The sequence below is a fragment of the Pyrus communis genome, chromosome 4, assembly GCF_041283825.1.
Source record: "Pyrus communis isolate YQ-2024b chromosome 4, ASM4128382v1, whole genome shotgun sequence".
NCBI classification, from domain to species: Eukaryota; Viridiplantae; Streptophyta; class Magnoliopsida; order Rosales; family Rosaceae; genus Pyrus; species Pyrus communis.
The window spans coordinates 19,805,903-19,825,916 of NC_142568.1; the positions used below are offsets into that span (position 1 = coordinate 19,805,903).

The 20,014-nt window shown below is 37.9% G+C and overlaps 1 protein-coding gene, 1 long non-coding RNA gene and 1 pseudogene across 3 annotated transcripts; all 3 read left to right on the forward strand.

Moving 5' to 3' along the window:
• The first annotated feature begins 4,552 nt into the window (after positions 1-4,552).
• LOC148697602 (uncharacterized) lies at positions 4,553-6,291 on the forward strand. The gene is made up of 2 exons (XR_015961255.1): positions 4,553-4,776; positions 5,986-6,291. It is a non-coding gene; the product is annotated as an uncharacterized LOC148697602 (long non-coding RNA).
• A 487-nt stretch (positions 6,292-6,778) lies between these two features.
• On the forward strand, positions 6,779-9,353 carry LOC137723490 (U-box domain-containing protein 16 pseudogene; annotated as a pseudogene). The gene has a single exon (XR_015961785.1). The product of XR_015961785.1 is annotated as a U-box domain-containing protein 16 pseudogene (transcript).
• Positions 9,354-17,192: 7,839 nt separating this feature from the next.
• Positions 17,193-18,646, forward strand: LOC137723555 (transcription repressor OFP2). Its single transcript, XM_068462755.2, has one exon. The coding sequence runs from the start codon at positions 17,342-17,344 to the stop codon at positions 18,506-18,508; it is 1,167 nt and encodes a 388-aa protein (XP_068318856.2). The 5' UTR covers positions 17,193-17,341; the 3' UTR covers positions 18,509-18,646.
• The last annotated feature ends 1,368 nt before the right edge of the window (positions 18,647-20,014 follow it).

Consider the following 20,014-nt stretch of genomic DNA (forward strand, 5'->3'; position numbering starts at 1 on the left):
GAGAAACATCAAATCATGCTCCCCAATACGAGAAATGGTAAATGGTAAGCTGTCTGTCGTGTCTTGCCTAATCAAGAACAAAAAGTGTCACTTGCATATGAAGCAATTGAAGTGTAGCATGAACCAAATTTAGTTTTAAAAATTTTCTTTTCCAATGCTAGCAGATTGATTGCTGCTTGCGATCATGATCAGATACGGAGTGTTGTGGCGTAAACTTGCAACCAAGTAGAGACTAGAGAGCAATCAGTGTCATGATGGATCATAAGTTGAGTTTGTGACCTCATCATTTTTAAACTGAGATTAAATTAAGTATACCCTAAGCTCTCAGGTTAGGACGCATTACCTAATAGGTGGATAACAAACCATAAATGGCTCTACTTAAGGAGGATTTTCATGACAACGGTACACTATTACCGTGATATCCTGTGTGAATGATACAATGCATGTGCCAGTTTCTCTCTACGCGGCGTTATTTTAGTGATATAGAACACACAATAACGATGTACTCGTGTCATGTAAGTTACTCATTAGAGATATTGATTAGACGGGTAACCAATTACCACTGAGTTATGACAGTTTCTCTGCGGTTCCAAATATTGGTTCTATTTTGATGCTCTTGTATTTGAAGCAGAGTCTTTATCTTACTATTGGTTTTTATAGATCTGATTAGCTCATTGTATTGTCCAAAACACTGGCTCTGATTAAATATTAAGTGCCTACTTAATATAAAACACAGCTGGCCCTTGTAATTAACCAAACTCGGCAGTTGGCAGTGTCATGTCGTGTGTTGTCGATGGCTTCAAAGTGCTGATGTGTTGGGGGCAGCCGAACCAATTGGTTACATGCAGCTCAAAACCCACGGACGCCAAGTGTTACTTGTTGGAGTTTTAATGGAAAAAACCGTGAGTTCGAATAGAAACAGCCCTAATCACCCCTTTACTTTGTTAACACACATCCAAACAGCCATTTTCTATCCCCATCGTCCTTCATCCATCTGCCATGGCTCCACCATGCTCCCAAAGTATGAAATTCTGAATAAACTCTCTCTCTCTCTCTCTCTCTCTCACATCAAGGCCTACAATTCTAAATAAACAACTTTAAACCTCCAATCCACTTTCTCTCTAATTTTCATGTGGCTGCTGTCATAGGAAAATTGCCACATGGATGGAAAGACTTCAAAAACCATCTGAAACACAATCATAAGGAGATGACCATGGAGGAATTGGTTGTGAGACTTCGTATTGAAGGAGATAAAAGGAAGAGTGAGAAGATTGGTGTGGCTTCATCTATGGAAGCCAAGGCTCACGTCATTGAAGGAGAAACATGAAAGAGAAATTCCCTCGTCAGAAGAAAAGGAGCAAGAGGGTAAAAACAAAGAATAAATTGTATAATAGAAAGCCACGACATATAAGACGAATGCACAATAATATTAAAAATTTGCTCTACGGTGGAATATTTTTCATTGATTATGTTGAATCAAAGGAAAATATAGTTGATCCGTTTAACAAAAGTGTGTCAAGATATAGCAAGTAAAATATTCATCAAGGAGAATAGGGCTAAAACAACCATGCATGTATTAATTGGAGTGTTCATGAAGAAGTATTATCAAACACTCCAGTTTATAGTTAAAAACACTTAAAACACTGTTAGACCCTTTAACCAATTGTTTTTTATACGAATTAATCCAGGTAGAGCTTAACCTGAAAATATCGGGGTTAAGCTCTGAGGTGGGAAGTACTAATTATTTGCTGGGAAAGCTTCTCAGAACAATCTTACTTAAAAGTTATTTCAAAGATTGTACCTTCCAAAATAAGGGACCTATTCTCCCTTAGTGAAGTAACTCATCCGTATTCTATGTTTTCTTATTACTTCAAGTTTAAAGTAAGTAAACTACTTCAATTGTTGTTTGCATTTCCAATGCCCGGAGCTAACATATACCAATTGACAAGTGATTTTTTTTTTCTTTTCTATTGCGATCTGATTTTTTAAGTGTTTCTCGATAATATTAATAATTGTTGAGGGCCAAGTAGTAGACGTGGAGCTCAGTTTAGAGGGCAGGTTTGCCCTTCTTTCAATCACCATATGATTAAGGTGGTTGAGACGAACCAAAACAGGGTTCGTTTGGATGTATTTTTAAAATGACTGAAAACGCTTTTAGAGAAAATATTTTTGGGTTCCAAAAGCACTTGAAGTACTTTCTGCAATAAGTACCAGTTATGTGCGTATTTCAGGGAGCAATTTAAATGTTTTTCCAGGAATTACTTATATTTTTACTAAAGATTGTTCCAAAAACATTTTCTCCAAAAACGATTTCAATCATTTTAAAAGTACATCCAAACGAGCTCTTAATCTAATCACGTATTAAGTAGTTGACTAATTAAATTAGTTTATCTAATATGATGTCGGTAACACGGCATCTAGCTCGTGCTCGTAGAGAGAACGTAGAACGAAGGTCACAGAGCGCGTATTCCTTTTAGACACGTGTGCAAATTGTGCATGTGAGATGAGCTGTTTGGTACAAAAACAAAGAAATAATAGGATTTTAGTGAGTCTGGTTTTGGGAATAATCTTTTCAGGTTTTGGTTGATAAAGACAAGAGCACGAAAAAATTCGGTGCACCAATACATCAAAATAAAGTATGTACGTAGCATGCATGATGTGGAAACAGCTCGTGGGCGGAATTGTGCAACAACTCGACATGCGCATGTCTGAGAAAAACGAGTTATAAGAATTCTAAAGTTGGGGGTATTCAATGTCCGATAGGGTCATATTTTGTGTAATTCTTCGTTGCAAGGAGACGCTGACACAAATAAGTATCTTAAAGGTTTTATTATTATGGCAATTTGACGAAATTTGCTAGTCCAATACCTATTTTAATATTCTGTTTTTCTTTTTTTAGAAAACCTCGGGGGTTCTTCGAGGGAGTTTTATTGAGAAAACGATAAATCACACATAGGTAGAGGGATATAAACTATACTATTCATAAAACGAGAAAAAAAAAATACAAGAAAAGATGAGGAGAGGAGGAAGATGGACATAAATCTTACTCTCTTGAAACATGAAATAGAAAACAAGGTACAAAAACAGAGGAAAGAACATAAACCGAGAAAATACGGTGATAGTGAATCAAACACTGGACTTTCTAAATATGTATTTTAAGAAAACAGCTTTTAGGATTTTGATGATTCGCTATTTTATTTTTGTCTTGAAGATAAGGCTTGATGTGAGTATTTAAACACCGTAAGAAATTGTACTCAAAAACCATCAAACCATATTATCAAGTAAAATCATAATCTTGTCCGTTGCTTTTGTCTTGAATTAGGCTAGGGTTTTAAAACTCAAAGTATCTTATGATCTTAACCCTACCATCTTTTGTTGCTTTTGCAACTTTAATACATTGTTTCCATCTCCAACTATTTATACAAAAGAACCTTAAAATTAAACTAGAAATGTGACTTGTAATTAGAGATAAAGCAACAATCAATTCATTGAAATCAATATCTTGCTTTTCTAAAGAAGATTACGTTTTGTATCATCTGATATGGCAAGTGATGTATACATGTCATGTCAATTAATAAATTTATTTTATTAAATATTGATTATATGCATCACTTGCTGTATGTGTAGTACGCCAAATATGTATAAACATGTAGTCTTTTGAAGAAGAAAAAAGCCAAGGTGTTTTTGGATGATCAGATTAATTTAATTATATAATTTCAGTTTCACTTTAAGTTTATTGTCTGTTTCATTTCTAAATATATGTTACAAAATGGTTGTAAAACTCACTTCTTGTTGGAAGGCAGGAGAATGGGACGTATGAAATATTCATAGAGAGTTCTATCTCATTTTGTGTCTTTCTCTTGTGAGATTGTTCAACTTCGTTTTCTAGTTCTTTGCAACTGTAGGGTGGTACTAGAACCAAGGTTCTAAAAGACCCTAGGCGCTAGTCGGGTGGCGGGTTGGGGTCTAACACCTAGACGGCTAGGCGGGGCTTAGGTGGCGGTCTAGGCGGATTAGGCGATATTAAGTAAATTTATTATATATTGTATAAATAAGTGTTTGTTTATACTTAAAAGACACAAGTAATTATATTGGATACATAAATTGCAAAATAAAATGATATATAAATTATAAAGTATTAGAACATATTGAAAACATGGAGAACAAGCATATAATGAGCGTTCGTCCAAGTATTCAGCAAGCTTCTTACATTTTATTGAAAAATTAAAATGCAAAATAAAAAGGATTGATTTTCTATTGAAGTGAGAGTCGCAACTAGGTGGGTGCCTAGGCGCAGAGGCGGATCCACAGAGGGACTTGGGAGGTCCCAGGACCCCTCAGCAATCCTAAAATGCTGCTAGAAATTTTCCAGGGAACCCCTCGATGAGAACACGAGGTCTGTGCAGCGGGGCTGCGGAGGAGAAGAAGGAAAACACGATTTTTTAAAAAGTTGGTCCAAAAAGCAATGTTTTGGCCAATTTGTTTATTATTATTATTTTTTTAAAACTAATGAGACAAATGGTGCCGGTGCCGTTTGTCAATTGTCCTTGATTCTATATGCCTAGCCCCACATGGGCTCATTCCCAAGAGTCCCTTCCCTTTCCTTTCCCCCATTCCGTTCCTCTGCTTTTCCCCCTAATCCCCATCTTTCTTATATTCACCCAAAACCTTAAATTTCTAATCCAACCCAATCCCATATTATAATTACATTACTCCAATATCATACCTCCACTTGTTTCAATTCTCCAAGCCACCACTATTTGGTTCAAAATTCAAGTAAGTTTTTTGGTATTCTAATATAATCTCAATTAAATTATATTAGATATTGGTGGAGATTTTTAGTCTATTATTGATATGATTGTTGATATGTTTTATGTTTGTATACTCAATTTATAATTGAAATTTAGATGGAGTTTTTGTTTATTGGTTGATTGGTATTTGCTTTGTGTTTTTGGTTAAATGTGTAGTTTAGAAATAAGAAATAAGAAATATGGAAAGATTTTTCAAGCCAAAGCCAATAGCACCATTTACTTGTTCAGGTAGTTCGAGCTCAAGATCAACTTGATATTTACAGATCGAGATAGATCGGCACTTCAAGATCAACTTGATATTTACATTCATTTTGTGCGTTATGATAATGATTTTTCTCAATTGCGGGGGATTAAATGAGCTTGCTAAGAAAATGATGGAGAAAGGGTTTCATCGAACATTTGCATATGTATATTTGCTTGTTTAGTTGGCTTTGGTTTTACCAGTTGCAACTGCTTCAGTGGAGAGGGCATTTTCCGCTATGAATATCATTAAGGGTCCACTTCGCAACAAAATGGAAGATCAATGATTGAGTGATAGCTTAGTTGTTTACGTTGAGAAAGATGTTTTTTCATGTATTGGTAATGAAGCTATCATGGAACATTTTCAGACTATATAACCTCGTTGTGGACGTTTGAATTAAGATTTTATAGCTTGTAATGTTGTCTTGCACATGATTTTTGAATGAAATGTATTATATTTAACTTTTCAATTTTATTTTTATTTATAAATTTTTTTACCTTTATTATTGGGACCGCCCAAGTTTAAAATCCTGGATCCACCACTACCTAGGCGGGTTTAGGCGGTGCTAGGTGGGAATGTTTAGAAGACTAGAATAGACTTTTTTCGAGATTTTATGGTCTCTCCTCGCACTCAGAAACAGTGAACTTTGCCCATCATTTTTTTTTTTTTTGCACCTACCTATCATTTGATTTCGTTTCTTTTCAGTCAGCCCAGCATCATCTTCCTAGCACTGTTCTTCTTTTATGGACAAACTTATATATGAAGGCTTATATCAAACCCCATGACGTCGGGGACAAGGAAAAGCCTTTGCCAACCGATTTCCAACTTAAATAAGAAAAGTGGGAAGCAAATGAAATGATGCAATTACAGTGAGAATATTACATTATTTTATTATTGTTGTTGTTGTTATCTTATTACTCTTTTGATCGGCAGATGGCATGTGGATGACGATGGAAAGCCAAGTCCACTAACAACTCTCCACCTACCGTCGCCTTCCGATGCGATGCCATGTCATCCCATATCGGATGAATGCTTACCAGTTCATCCATGCAAAGGATATAGTCAGTTTAGGGCTTCTCCTCTTTTGTTTTTTTCACGGACCCTAATATTAAATAGTAAGCTATTAAGTTTGGATACTGTGGACGGTGGAAAGACGGCTGCATACAAGTTGTTACCCTTTGTAAAACAACGCCAAAATCATTTGCCTAATTAAGTGCGACTATGAGCCATTAACTTTTAGTCATTGTGGATGACCGTGAGTCGTCGTTTACATGTTGTGAAACCTGCATTAGGCACATTTATGTGGTTAAATCATTGGGGATGCGTTGTAGATTTGCAATGGCGAAGCCATGAATGGGAGAAAAGGATTTACACGAAATCATTTTACTGTTATCGTAACATTTTCAACCAATAATATAATGTCACATGTACACTTCTCTATATGACATTACACTATTAAGCAGAAATATCACGTAACTGTGAACTCGTTTTATTAAAGTTGTTTTCTTGTAACGAATGACTTACATTTGAAGACATGAAATCATATGTCGTAAATTTTACTTTTTCAAAAGAAATACATGGGCTATTATCCCAAAGTGGGTTTGTTACTAGCTCCTAGACAAACCAAGCTCTTTAGCCTCTTCTAGACGAGAGTTCAAATACCGTGCAGTGGCGGGCGGCAGTTAAAACTTTCAAAACAGAAGACCACATCGTATCAATTTGGTTTTGGTTATATTTTGTGGACTGTATCCAATCATCCAACGGCTTCAATTCCTCCCCGCCCTCCAACTTTGGCCGCATCTTTGTTGTCCATCCGACGATACCATAACTAAATAATATTCTCTCTCTCCTCTATCTCTATCTCTCTCTCTCTCTCTCTCTCTCTCTCTCATCACAAAGACCTGCTTCCTACCCTTTCAACTCCATTGCTTATCAACTTCACCAATATATCCAAATACAGTCAAATACCATGTCCATTTTCCCCCATATAACCACACCTTATCTTTTTCCTATTTTCCTATCTTTTTTTTTATCATCGATAAACAATCTACTGCTTCATTGATTCATTCATTTGATTTGTTCATGGCAATATCTCCGCAAGCATTTCCACCGCGAAAACGCCAGCCCTCGGCGGGGGCCTTCATATCGCCCAAGCTCTCCGACCAGACCCTCCTCCGCTCCCTCCACCATCTCTCCCAAGAAATCTCCTCCCTCGAGCCGCTCCAGTTCCTCCTGCGCCGCACCTCCCTCTCCGTGATCCGCAGGTCAACCCTCCTCTCCATCTTCTTCGAAGACATCATCCGCAGCTCCACCGCCGTCTTCTCCCACTCCGCCATCCTCTGCTTCCAGGAGCTCTACATCCTGCTCCAGAGGATCCAGACCCTTCTCGAAGACTCCTCCAACGGCAGCCGGATGTGGCTCCTCCTCCAGACCGAGTCTCTAGCGAACAGCTTCCACGAGCTCACCCTCGACCTCTCCACCTTACTCGACATCCTCCCCATCAAGGAGCTACGATTAAACGACGACGTAGAAGAGGTCGTCTCCCTCCTCCGCACCCAGTGCTCCCGCAGCACCACGAAGTCGTTCGTCGATCCAAGAGACGACGGCCTGCGCCTCGAGGTCTGCTCCATACTCGACCGCCTCAGGAGCGAGATCGTTCCCGACCACTCCAAGCTCTTCGATATTTTCACGCAATTGGGAATTCGCGATGCTTCGGATTGCAGAGAGGAGCTTAAGAGCCTCCGGGAAGAGTTCCAGAACCAGACGGAGGAGAAATCCAAGTCGCAGCTCGTTGCCCTCGTCGGACTCGTTCGCTACGGTAAGTGCGTGTTATTCGGATCATCCACGCCGGCATCGGACCTAATCCGCCTTAAATCGGCGTCGGAATTAAGTTTCCCGGCGGATTTCCGGTGCCCGATCAGTTTGGAGCTAATGCGGGACCCGGTCACCGTGGCGACCGGGCAGACGTACGATCGTGAGTCCATCAAGCTGTGGATCGAAGCGGGTCACAACACGTGTCCCAAGACAGGTCAGACCCTGGGCCACACTGAGCTCATCCCCAACCGCGCGTTGAAAAATCTCATCGCCATGTGGTGCCGCCAGCAGAAAATCCCTTTCGAAACCGCGGAGACTAATAAGGGGCTGGTCAACGCCATCAAAAAGAACAAGGCGGCGCTCGAAGCTACTAGAATGACGGCATCGTTTCTGGTCAATAAGCTTTCGGTGTCTCAGTCCATGGAGGCGGCGAACGGCGTCGTTTACGAGCTCCGGAGTCTGGCGAAGACGGACGCCGACTGTCGCGCCTGCATTGCGGAAGCTGGGGCTATTCCTTTGCTCGTACGGTACCTGGGCGCGGATGTCGGTGGGGCCCGTCCGAACCTGCAGGTTAACGCCGTGACGACGATTCTAAACCTTTCTCTTTTGGAAGCGAACAAAACGCGGATCATGGAGACGGACGGAGCTCTTAACGGCATCATCGAGGTGCTGAGGTCGGGGGCCACGTGGGAGGCGAAGGGGAATGCGGCGGCTACGATATTCAGTTTATCAGGTGTGCACGGGTACAGGAAGAGACTGGGGAGGAAGACACGCGTCATAAACGGGTTAGTGGAGCTGGCGAGGGATGGACCCGAGCACGGATGCTTTAAAAAGGACGCCTTGGTGGCGATATTGAATTTGGCGGGAGAGAGGGAGGCAGTGGCGAGATTGGTGGAAGGTGGGGTGGTGGAGACGACCTTGCAAGTGATGGAGGGGTTGCCGGAGGAGGCGGTGACTGTGTTGGAAATTGTGGTGAGAAGCGGTGGACTAGTGGCCGTTGCCGCGGCGTACGGCGCGATGAGGAAATTGGTAAGTGTGTTGAGAGAAGGGTCGGACAGGGCGAGGGAGAGCGCGGCGGCGACGCTGGTGACAATTTGTCGAAAAGGGGGATCGGAAATGGTGGCGGAATTGGCGTCAATGCCGGAGATTGAGAGGGTGATATGGGGATTGATGGGGGTGGGGACGGTGAGGGCAAGGCGGAAGGCAGCGTCTCTGTTGAGGATTCTTAGGAGATGGGCTGCGGGTTTGGGCAGTGAGGTTGCGGAGGTGGGATATTCAACGGTGAATCATGTGAGTACATCGACAACGGCGACAATAGTGGCAATCTGATTAAATTTAGCCGTCACTAATTTCGTTGAATTTGATTGTAATTGTGTATAGAGATTTTCGTTTTCTTTGTTTCGATTTGTTGAAAGTTTAGATGAAAAAAAATCTTATTCATTCTTTCGTATAGATTATACACGCAACCCAATACATTCTTGGCTATATATCCTCACCATATATCCTCTTGATTTGAGAAAAATGTCAATATCCCTTGCGCATTTGTTTTGCCATCTTCACGACGTCTCTTCTCTTAATGCGTGTAAGATGTCAGTACCCAATGCGCATGCATTTACTTATCCAGAATTAGTATTAAAATATAGTATAAGATTATAATTATGTTTATAGAAAATGTGATTTTAATCCTTTGGATAAATTTATAGTTAGAAAAATGTCTTTATGCAAGATTAAATATTGTTTATAGTCCTTTGACTCTACGTCCATGTCAACATACATTATCCACATCAGCTTTTATTTGTTTGGATGGTTTTCTTGATTCAATTTTTCCTACATTGCCCTTATGTGACATTGGAAAATCACCACTTTTAAATGCCGAGTTATGAGTGCTGCATTTTTCATTTTAAACCCGAAGGTTCAGTTGTATGAATCTTTCATTGCCCCTTTTTATGGTGTTGTGCAGATTTGCTTCTTTGTCTAGCATTTCCACTAAAATCGTGTGGGTGTTTTTTAGGGTTTAGCTCTGTGGTGGGTGTTAAAATTAAGTTTTTAGTATGTTGAATACATGATATATTAGTTCGATATTTGTATATGATTTGCATATTTGTACTACACATGGTACACTAATCCATATTTTGGCACATTGTAGAAGTGAGGTGCACTAATCCAACATAGGTGCCATGGTTTAGGTACGTTAAAATTCTGATTAGGTCCTTTTACTTTGGAGGTACCATGTATTAGGTATACTATGATATAGGTACCATGATATAGATACTGTGATATAGGTACCATGGTTTAGGTACATTATATTACTTATTTGGTATTATGTATTCATTAAAATTTGATTTCTTGAGTTTTGTTTCATGGTGATATAATATTTTTTTTTTGAATTCTAATTAATAATTACATTCGTGTTTTTTTATTTGATATGTAACTGAATTTCTGATTCGGTGTCTCTATTATTTTTAGATGTATCTTCATGGTGATATAATTATGGGGTATTTTAGGAACTAAAATACACATAAAAACATTAAAACCAATAAATTAGGAGTTTTAATGTTAAATCTGAGGTGGACATCCAGTCAAAGGACTAATTTAAATTTTTAATCTTATACCAATGCCACAATATCAAGAAATTGAAAGAATTTAGTTTACGAATCGGGAGGAATTTGACACTTAAAATGGGGGCAGAAGTATGACTGCTAGAGAAACTATCATGCGTCTATTTTTGAATTAGGTGAATTAGTACGTAGAAAAGTTGATACACCCAAATTTGTCAACGTATCTTAGGGATATATCCAATGTACATTTTTCTTATCTTTGAAATATACACTTTGACCTTAATTGCAGCTATAAAAACTTTTTCATCTTTGATTAGGTCATGATTTTTCATTTCTTTTCATACCAGTTTGAACCTTCATATGCATTCTCATTTCACATTTTGGAGATTAGCAAACGTGTTATTACAACCTTACAAGAGTAGTTGTACCTGATTGACTAAGGCGTAATAATCTAACTTCCTCATCTCTTCTACAAAAATGTGTGGGTATAATTCTTCAAAGAGCCCAACTAGCGCGAACGGGCCTAAGTTTATGCACAAAACTTCTGGAATAAAGCCAGTTCCAAATTGGCAAATTTACATAGCCTACTAATTTATGCGCACTCATATAAGCTCTGTTCTAAAAATCTCCGTTTAACACTGCTTAAGTCTTGCCTAGGAGTTAGGTGGTTGGTCACCACTCTGATTAATGCTTAGGTGTTTGAAAATTTAGAAATGGCGCCTAGACCTGTTGAGGCGTCCGCCTAGACATGTTGAGGTGCCCACCTAAACCGCCTAACCCAACCAGACACGCCTAGACACCCCCGCCTAGGTTGCGACTCACTTAGACAGAAAATAGATAACTTTCATTTTGCATTATTTTTTTTAATAGATTGTAATAAACTTGTTGAATACTAAAATGAACACAAATTATATGCTTGTTTCCCATGTTTTCATTATGTTTTAATACTTCATAATATATATGTCGTTCTATTTTGTAATTTATGATGTAATTATATATATTTTAAGTATAAACAGAATAGAACGACATAAATTACTTCATAAATTACAAAATAGAACGACATATATATTATGAAGTATTGAAATATAATAGATTTACTTAAATCTGCCTAGTCCGTTTAGGTGCTCGCCTAGCCGCCTAGGGGCTAGGCCTCAACCTACCACCTAACTAGCACCTAGTGTCTTGTAAAACATTGCATATAAGTGAGAGTAATGAGGTTTTTCTTTGGAAAATTGCCCAAAATGATCAACTTTTAAACATCCATTGCTGACATGATCAAGATTTTAGCATGTCAGTCAATATATAATTGCTATATATATCACCAATATTTCAGCTCTATGCGGTCATGATTGATACACTAAATTTGATCAGTTCAACGATTTCGATTAAACCAAAATTTTCGCCGACTCCGAGGATTGCGTTGTTTTACTCAATCATTAACCCAAATTTCCATCCAAGACCAAGCTGTCTGCAAGTATATATAGCCATACTCTTGCATGTACCGGACAAGCGTTCCCACCGAAGCCAAAACAAAAACAAAAGGTCCCAAAACCTCCACAGTTCACGCATATTACTCGACACATCCTAGTTGAGGAGGAGAATGATGAGTATAATGTTGAACATATGACATAAATACTGGGAGGCCTGGAGTTTTAATTCTTTGTCCTCCTCCTCCTCCTCCTCCTCCCACGTATAAACAATTGTCATAAACCCCAAAAATATGCCCTAAGAAGGACAAAAATTCCAGTTGGTCCCCTCTTTTCTTCTGTATATGTACATAGTAACTCACCGTTTTGGCTGTGGGTTTGGTCCGGATACTTTCAGACCACTCAGCAGCAGCAGCAGGAAGGGCGACTAATATTCTTTGACCAGGAATTATAGGGCTGTTTAAGCAGCTGAATGTGAATCAAAACCATGCCCATTGCACCCACTGTTTGGCTTGCTGGCTGGCTTTTAATACTTTCTTGTGTGTGTGCGCGCGTGCGCGCAGTCATCCGAGTCAACAGCAGCAAGCAACTTCACCGTGATCGTCCTACATATCCACCGGTCTCTGCTTTTGTTGTTTCGTCATGCGTTATAAATGGGGCGAACCAGCCTTAAACCCTAGCTAGCTGCAAGTGACCTTTTACCACAGTAGTGGAAAAGTATTGTGCTCTTGCATGACGACGTGATTTCAAATTCCATCGGTGACTAATCTAACATCTAACTTACTAATGCTATTGCTGGACTAACAAAAAAATAAAACCCTAGCTAGCTAGGAACAATAATGATAACAAAACTCAATTTTATTTGACAAAACTAATAAGAGATAGGTGGAGTACAAACATCGAAAACTTTAGGACCCTTTTCCCTTCTTAGATTCAACGTTTTTCAGTTTTTGAAATGAGGTACTAAGTAATTTAATTATATTTATTATTTAAAAGAAAACTATAAATTGTTTTCAAATTGAAATACTATACAACTCCTTACAAAACCCTAGCTAAAGAGAAACAAATTATAAAATTATTTGACACAAATACAAATAAAAAGACTCATTTCACAGCAACGCAATGAGTTAGTGAATCTTGCCGTTTCCATCAAAACTAAATCTTAACTCACATATCCAACACCAAGTCCCTAATTTTAAAAGGAAGGGGATCCTCTCCGGATCCCTTCCGCCAATTCCTCCAAGTCAAGGAATCCCGGTATTGAAATTTTATCCAACGGCTAAAGTTATTATAACTTTTAAAGGGGAACCCTTGGTTTTAGCCGTTGAATCAAATTTCAAGAGCTCGGATCCCTTAACTTGGTGAATTTAGGGGAAGAAATCCGGAGAGGATCCCTTTCCATTTAAAAAAAACTAAATGATCGATTTTTTTGAACTTACGCCTAATCCTCTTTGTGGAACCCCACTTGCTATTATATAATATCCTTGTCCCATTTTGTACACTACCACAAGAAGATTTATTTTGGCTCCCAAATCTTTGAATGATCAACTTTAATATGAGTTTCCGGTTTAGAGTTTTGCTGTTACTTGGACTAGGGTTTTCATTTTGGGTTGGACTTGAATGATGAAAGAAACATAGGTTGGTCTACAACAAACAATAGATTATGCATAAAGATATACATTTTATGCCCTAAAAAAAGCCCAAGGAGCTAGGGTACTAACAACAAACAATAGATTATGCATATCTATCTCGATGGGACACAACTTTTCTATCTTGGAGCTATATAAACACAAAATCTTTCCAAACCTTTATGTCTTTTGGATCTTTGCAGAATTTCCCTTTATCCACAACTTAAAAACGCGAAAAATGCAAAACACACACTAGTCCTTACGGTCATTCAATGTACGACAAAAACCTGTGTTTTCTTCTGAAGCTGAATGAGTAGCAACTCTGTGAGAAGTTCCCGGCCAAGAGTAAAAGTGATCGTTTTAACAGAAGGTTGCCCTTCGGGGTAGTTTTTCCAATACGTGACCAAAGAGGCCAAAGAGTTGTGATATTCTGGGTCCCTTGTCCAGGTTAGGACCCTACCGGCCAAGGCTGCATGTAAGCCACTTTGACAAAAGAGTTGGAAAAGAAATGTAGGACACTGATAAGCCGTGGTACTATAAGAAACAACCTCCCGGTCACGATAAAATCGCTCCCAAACAAAACACCCACAAAACTGAAAGAAGGAGAGAGGGAGTTGTTTTTTTCTTTTAATAAAATGTTATTGGGGGCAAAATTTGGATAAAACCACTCAATTAACTAGTCATAATTACGTATTGAGCTCATAATTAATGTGAGGCGAACAACATGAGACCTTCAATTTATAAGCGGAGTCGTATTTAGGGAATGAGGATCCTGGGGATCCTCAATCGTGTCCGTTCATTGTATATCGTTTGGTCAAAAATCATTTTAAATATTTATATTTTAAATTAGATATGAATAGTATCTGACGAAAACTAGTTATACGATATACGATAAACGAACATGATTTAAGGATTCATAGGATCCTCACAAAAAGAATTCGAAAATATTCCTCCTACGTATTTTGGCTCTAGGGGGTGGATTATAGACTAAGGCAACTTACTTTAAAACATATCTAGCCCATGTCTTATCATATAGATAAGCACAATATGAGATATAAAAAAATAAAATAAAATAAAATAAAAAAGATAAAAGATAAGCTCAATCCAACCCCACTTGACACATCAAAGTAAGCCCATGAATCTGATCCTCATTCATTTTTCTTTTAGGCCATCTAATTTACCATTGGACTATATGTTTTAGCTCTCTCAAATATATTTTTTTCTGAACAGGCTCTTTATGCAAATAGATATATATATATATATATATATATATATATATATGTTTTTTTTCAAAAAATGGGATTAAGTGTGGGGTACACTCTACATCGAACTTCAACAATCCGAACCGTTTATTTTGTAAGTCTTGTTTCATAGATCATCATTACAAAAATTCAATTCAATCTGAAATCATTTGTCTATTTAATTATCAAGATAAAATTTCATTGTTTCTTATATAACAAAATATTCGTTAATTTCTTTGAACTCAATTAGATGCTTTAAACATTTCCGATTTGGCTAATACTTTGCAAGGATGATCTATAAGGTGCAACATGAAAAATAAATAGCTTGAATAATTAAAGTTTGATATGATGTGGACTTTACAACTAATCCCTATTTAAAAAAAAAAAAAAAAAAAAAAAAAAGGAATCTCTTTCTTTAAAGGTTTCCATATTTTGAATATGTAGTTTTAGCTGGTTATTTTTTCTTTTCATTTCCAGCAGTATATGGTTTATACTGAGAGAGTGAGAGAGAGAGGAACCTCATGAGAACTCCACATAAAGCTTTGTCAGAGGGCTAAACATAGCCCGCTCGAGAACTGCTTGAGGTTTATCTGTAGCCAACCCATCTTGGTGACTAGAATATGGCTCCCTTGGGTGGAGGTGGATTTTAAAGTTTCCAAGATATATTTTGGCATATTGCCCTTAGTTAAAGATGACCTTAATTTTAGAGGAAGTTTAACAAAATACTTCCGGTATTGTTCACTTTTAACGAAAAATCACATTTATATCTTTTCCTGGTATTGTTCACTATACCTTTAAAAATAGCTTTTCATTAAAAATGACATTTTTTTTTAAACTTTTCGTTAATTTTCCTTAATTTTAATGCTTCACTCTTTTTAGGCCTTCTTTGGTTATTCTTGGTTTTCATGTTTTCTCCTTTTTTTCTTAAATAATATGATGGTACTATCCATACACTCATTTTTATTTCTTACACACACTTCTTAATTTCCGGCTACTAGATTGAATGAATTAAAGAAAATTAATGGACAAAAACTAATAAAGGTGTATAGAAGATAAAAAAAGTGTGTAAATAACACTGTCCAAATTATATTATTCCACCCATTTAGAAAATCCTAGCTCTACTCTTACTCCTACTTATAAATATTACACTGTAGAGTTCCATTGACTCTATGATCTATGAAATTTAAGATCATATACCCTTCGATCTTTATATAATGGTAGGTGATCATTTAACTGTTGTTCTACTTTTCCTTTATCGTTTATAAAACTTTAGTCAAAAGACTAAAAAAATAACACGGAAATACTATTAGTCAAAAGACTTTATTAAAGAATCATTTTTTTAAAGACAATAAATTAGGGCATCATTTAGAGACAGACTTAAGTTTAAAGAAAATTAGAGCAATAGTTTCTGAAGTTTGGTGCAATTAGAGCTTTGCTCTCTAAATTAAAGGTCCGTGAGTTTTGGTCTTTAAATAACAAATAATGTGAAGCAAGGATTAATCTGTTAGATTGGCCATCTAAAATAAAGGATTTAAAGGGACAAAAGAATAGACGAAAGTTCTAAATTTGTTATAATGTGGAGTAATAATCTTTTTGGCTAACTTTGTTACGTTGTCCACCTAAAATAAAGAATTTAAAGGGGCCAAAAAAATAGATAGAAGTTTGAACGGAGTTAGCTAAAAATGTGCTAAATAGACCACCACTCTACATTATAACAAGTACAAAAACCAATCGTCATGAATTTAAATTCAGAGATCAAGGCTCCAATTGAGCTAAAACTCAGGGATATTGCTCCAATTTAAAGAGTTGGTTAAAGAAGTAAACAAAATAGCTATCTCATTAACTAAACAAGAGAACAAAAGTTCCTTAGAGTGGGGCTATCTACAAACTCATTTTTACTTCTCACACATCCTTTTCAATTTTCGATCGTCGGATCAAATAAATTGAATAAATTAAAAAACATAATATAACAAGTACGTGACACGTGAAAATTGGTATGCGATAACACCACCCTTTCTTCATGGGTAGACTACAATAAGGAGGCCATTTTACCAACTGCCCCCCTTGGACCCCACAACCCCATTCCTTCCCTTACTATACAAGTTCAAATCTTATGTACTCATTTTGTGTGTGACTTCTATCATTAATTGATATGTATTAATGAACTAACTCTCCTTACGTGTCAATAGTGATAGAGACCACAAAGAGATGAAATTTTTAGTGTGCCCGAACATAGGGCGGTCGCCACATGTTATTCTACAATTGGAGGAAATTTTTTTTTTTTCAAATGCCCCTCCAATTGTATAATAACATGTAGCGTACCGCTTGATGTTTTTAACATATTGAAAAATCTCTCAACAGGCAGACCATAAACAAAATGAGTGCTGAAATTTTGATCACTATTTTCTCCTTGGTGGACCCGAACCCCCTGCCCCCATAAAATTACAAAAAAACTCCCCTTTATTTATCTTTCAATATGAGTAACAGAGTGAGTGAGTGCCAGAAAACTCAAGTCCTCTCTTCCTTCTTCCCTTCGTTTACACATCACTGAGTGGAAGAGAGAGAAAGTGAGAGAGGAGAGAGAGAGAGAGAGAGAGAGAGAGAGAGAGAGAGAGGTGGTGATGGGAAACCACAAGTTTAGATTATCAGATATGATGTCCAATTCCTGGTTTAGCAAGCTGAAAGACATGAGCAAGCCTAGAAAAAAGCAATCCAAGAAGAAAAAACAACAACAAAAGCCACCCTCGTTTGCTTCTTCTTCTCTAACAAAAAAATTTACAGAGCCCTCGAAGCCAACGCGGCAACTGCCCCACCACCTCCACTGCCACCCAAGACAGTCTTACTACTTCACAAGAGAGCTCACCTCCCCTGCGCCTGCCCCATCTCACAGATTCCCCACCTCCTCTTCCCCCACCAATGACCCACCACCAAAAAAATCCAACAGACAAAAACTCAGGAACAGAATGACCACCTTGCCCTCTTCCGATCCCAACCTCCTAACTTCCTCTGTTTCAGCCGGCTGCGGCTGCCACGCCACCACCATTGAATCCGTCTGGACTAAATCCCAATCCCCACCTGAAACATGGTCGTCTTTCTCCTTCGACAGCTTCCCAGACCCGACGTCAGAGACGGAGTTTCTCGACGACGACAATGAGCCTGAATTCCGGTGCGACCGCGTTCTCGCCGCTTACCATGTCGACTCCGGTGAAAAAGACGTCCTTGTCGACGTCGACAAGGCGTCTCTGACCATGAAATTATCCGATGTGAAAGTATCGGATGCGCCGGAGGATGGGTTGGATTCATTTTCCGAGCTCGAGCTCCCTCCAATTATAACCAAGCCACCAAAATTCAGCGAAATCGTAAGCGAAGTGAAGAAGAACAAGAACAAGAAGAAAGAACAGAGGAGCATTACTAAAAGTGCTGGTAGAAGGCTTCCTTCATCAAATGCAGCTACATCTCCCGGCGTCCGCCTTCGGAATTCGCCGAGAATTTCCAACCGGAAGATCAACCAGGCCGGCCTCAGCCGGCGGAGCGTGTCGTCGAATTCGAGCTCGAAGCGAAGGAGCATCTCCGAAAGCTTCGCAATTGTCAAGTCATCGTTTGATCCCCAGAGGGATTTCAGGGAATCAATGGTGGAGATGATCATGGAGAACAACATCAAGGCGTCCAAGGATTTGGAAGATCTTCTTGCATGTTATCTTTCTTTGAATTCTGATGAGTACCATGAGATGATCATCAAGGTGTTCAAGCAAATCTGGATTGATCTCACTGATATTAGGTCCAAGTAATTACAAATTACAAATTTCCAGAAAAAAAAAAAAAAAAAAAAACCCTGGAACTGTAAATTGTTAGTCTTAATTTCTTTGTTAGTTTGTCTTGTTTCTAATAAATTTCCTTACTTTTAAATCAAGGAGTTCATGTTTTCAGTTTTGGAAGACAACCCCGTTATCAAAATTCAGTCTTTAATTTGTTCACTAGTGTCTTGTGTTTCTCGATGTGAATGTGGAAATGGGTTTTTGTACATGTTATGCTTCTAGGGTATAGAATATAAAATTACATGCATTCGAGATGTGACAATAACGTATCTTAAATATTTCATGCGTTGCTTTCTACTTAACATCTTCATATATCAACCTGTGATTCATTTAAGATATATACGTTGTGATGGATCAAAAAGTTTTGAATTTGGCTAAAGATTAGCAAAGAAATTTGTTTACACCTAAAATGTTACGGTGATATTATTCCAAACTTATAAGTCATTGTCACACCAGATATTACATGATTTGCTTGAGATATTGACAACGTGCCCAGATAGTTCCTCTCAAAGGGCAGAGGGTGTGTGGTTATCCTGCTGTGTTGTATGGCTCTTGTCTTCATGCTATACATGAATTTTTTTATTTTATTTTTGGTCAAGAGCTATACATGAATTTTGGTTGCTGAAATTGAGTGCTTCATATGGACCCCGACCAAATTTTGGGTAACATATGCCGGACTATACACATAAAATTGATTGTGGGATGACCATCAAAGACTGACACCCTCTCAAATCACATTTGTGTTTTTTTGGAAAGAGATCGTCTTTGGATTTCATCCACGAAATCTATCAATCTGAATTGTTAAAATTTGATCCAACGGTTAAAGTTATTATAACTTTTAAAGGAGGTCCCTGTTTTTAGCCGTTTGATCAAATTTCAAAAGCACGAATTAATGAATTTGGTAAGTTTAATTGAAGGGGTCCGAAAATGATTCATTTCTGTGTTTTTTATCCGAATTTTCTACTTTCCTATATCTCGCCTCTCCATGTCTTCTTTCATCCACAGCAGTTCATAATATTTCCTTGTTCCTTGTTGATTCAATGTGGAAGATTATGCCACGTAGGCAACAACAAAAAGATAAACTTTGAGGACACAATTCATGTTTTTAAGTCTTTCTAGAGAGACGAGATTACTCAAAAAATGCTCTTTGTTAAGTGCCCTTCAGAGGTGATTGAAGAACAGTAAATTTTTTTTTTTTTTTTTAATACATCTATATTTTTACATTAAAGGGTGGATAAGTTCGGTTAAGCCACACAATAGGCAACTTAATTTGATATCAAATTCACCATCTACGAGATTCGAACCTAAAACATCTCACTTTTAAGTGAAGATGAATACCACCAGACCGTAGTACAGAATAGCAAGAACAGTAAATGATTTAATTTAACAGAATTTTCACATTAGGAATTTTCTAACATTAACTATCAAAGATCTAACAGTCAAATATCGCTGTTAAAAAATATATTAGAGTGTATTATA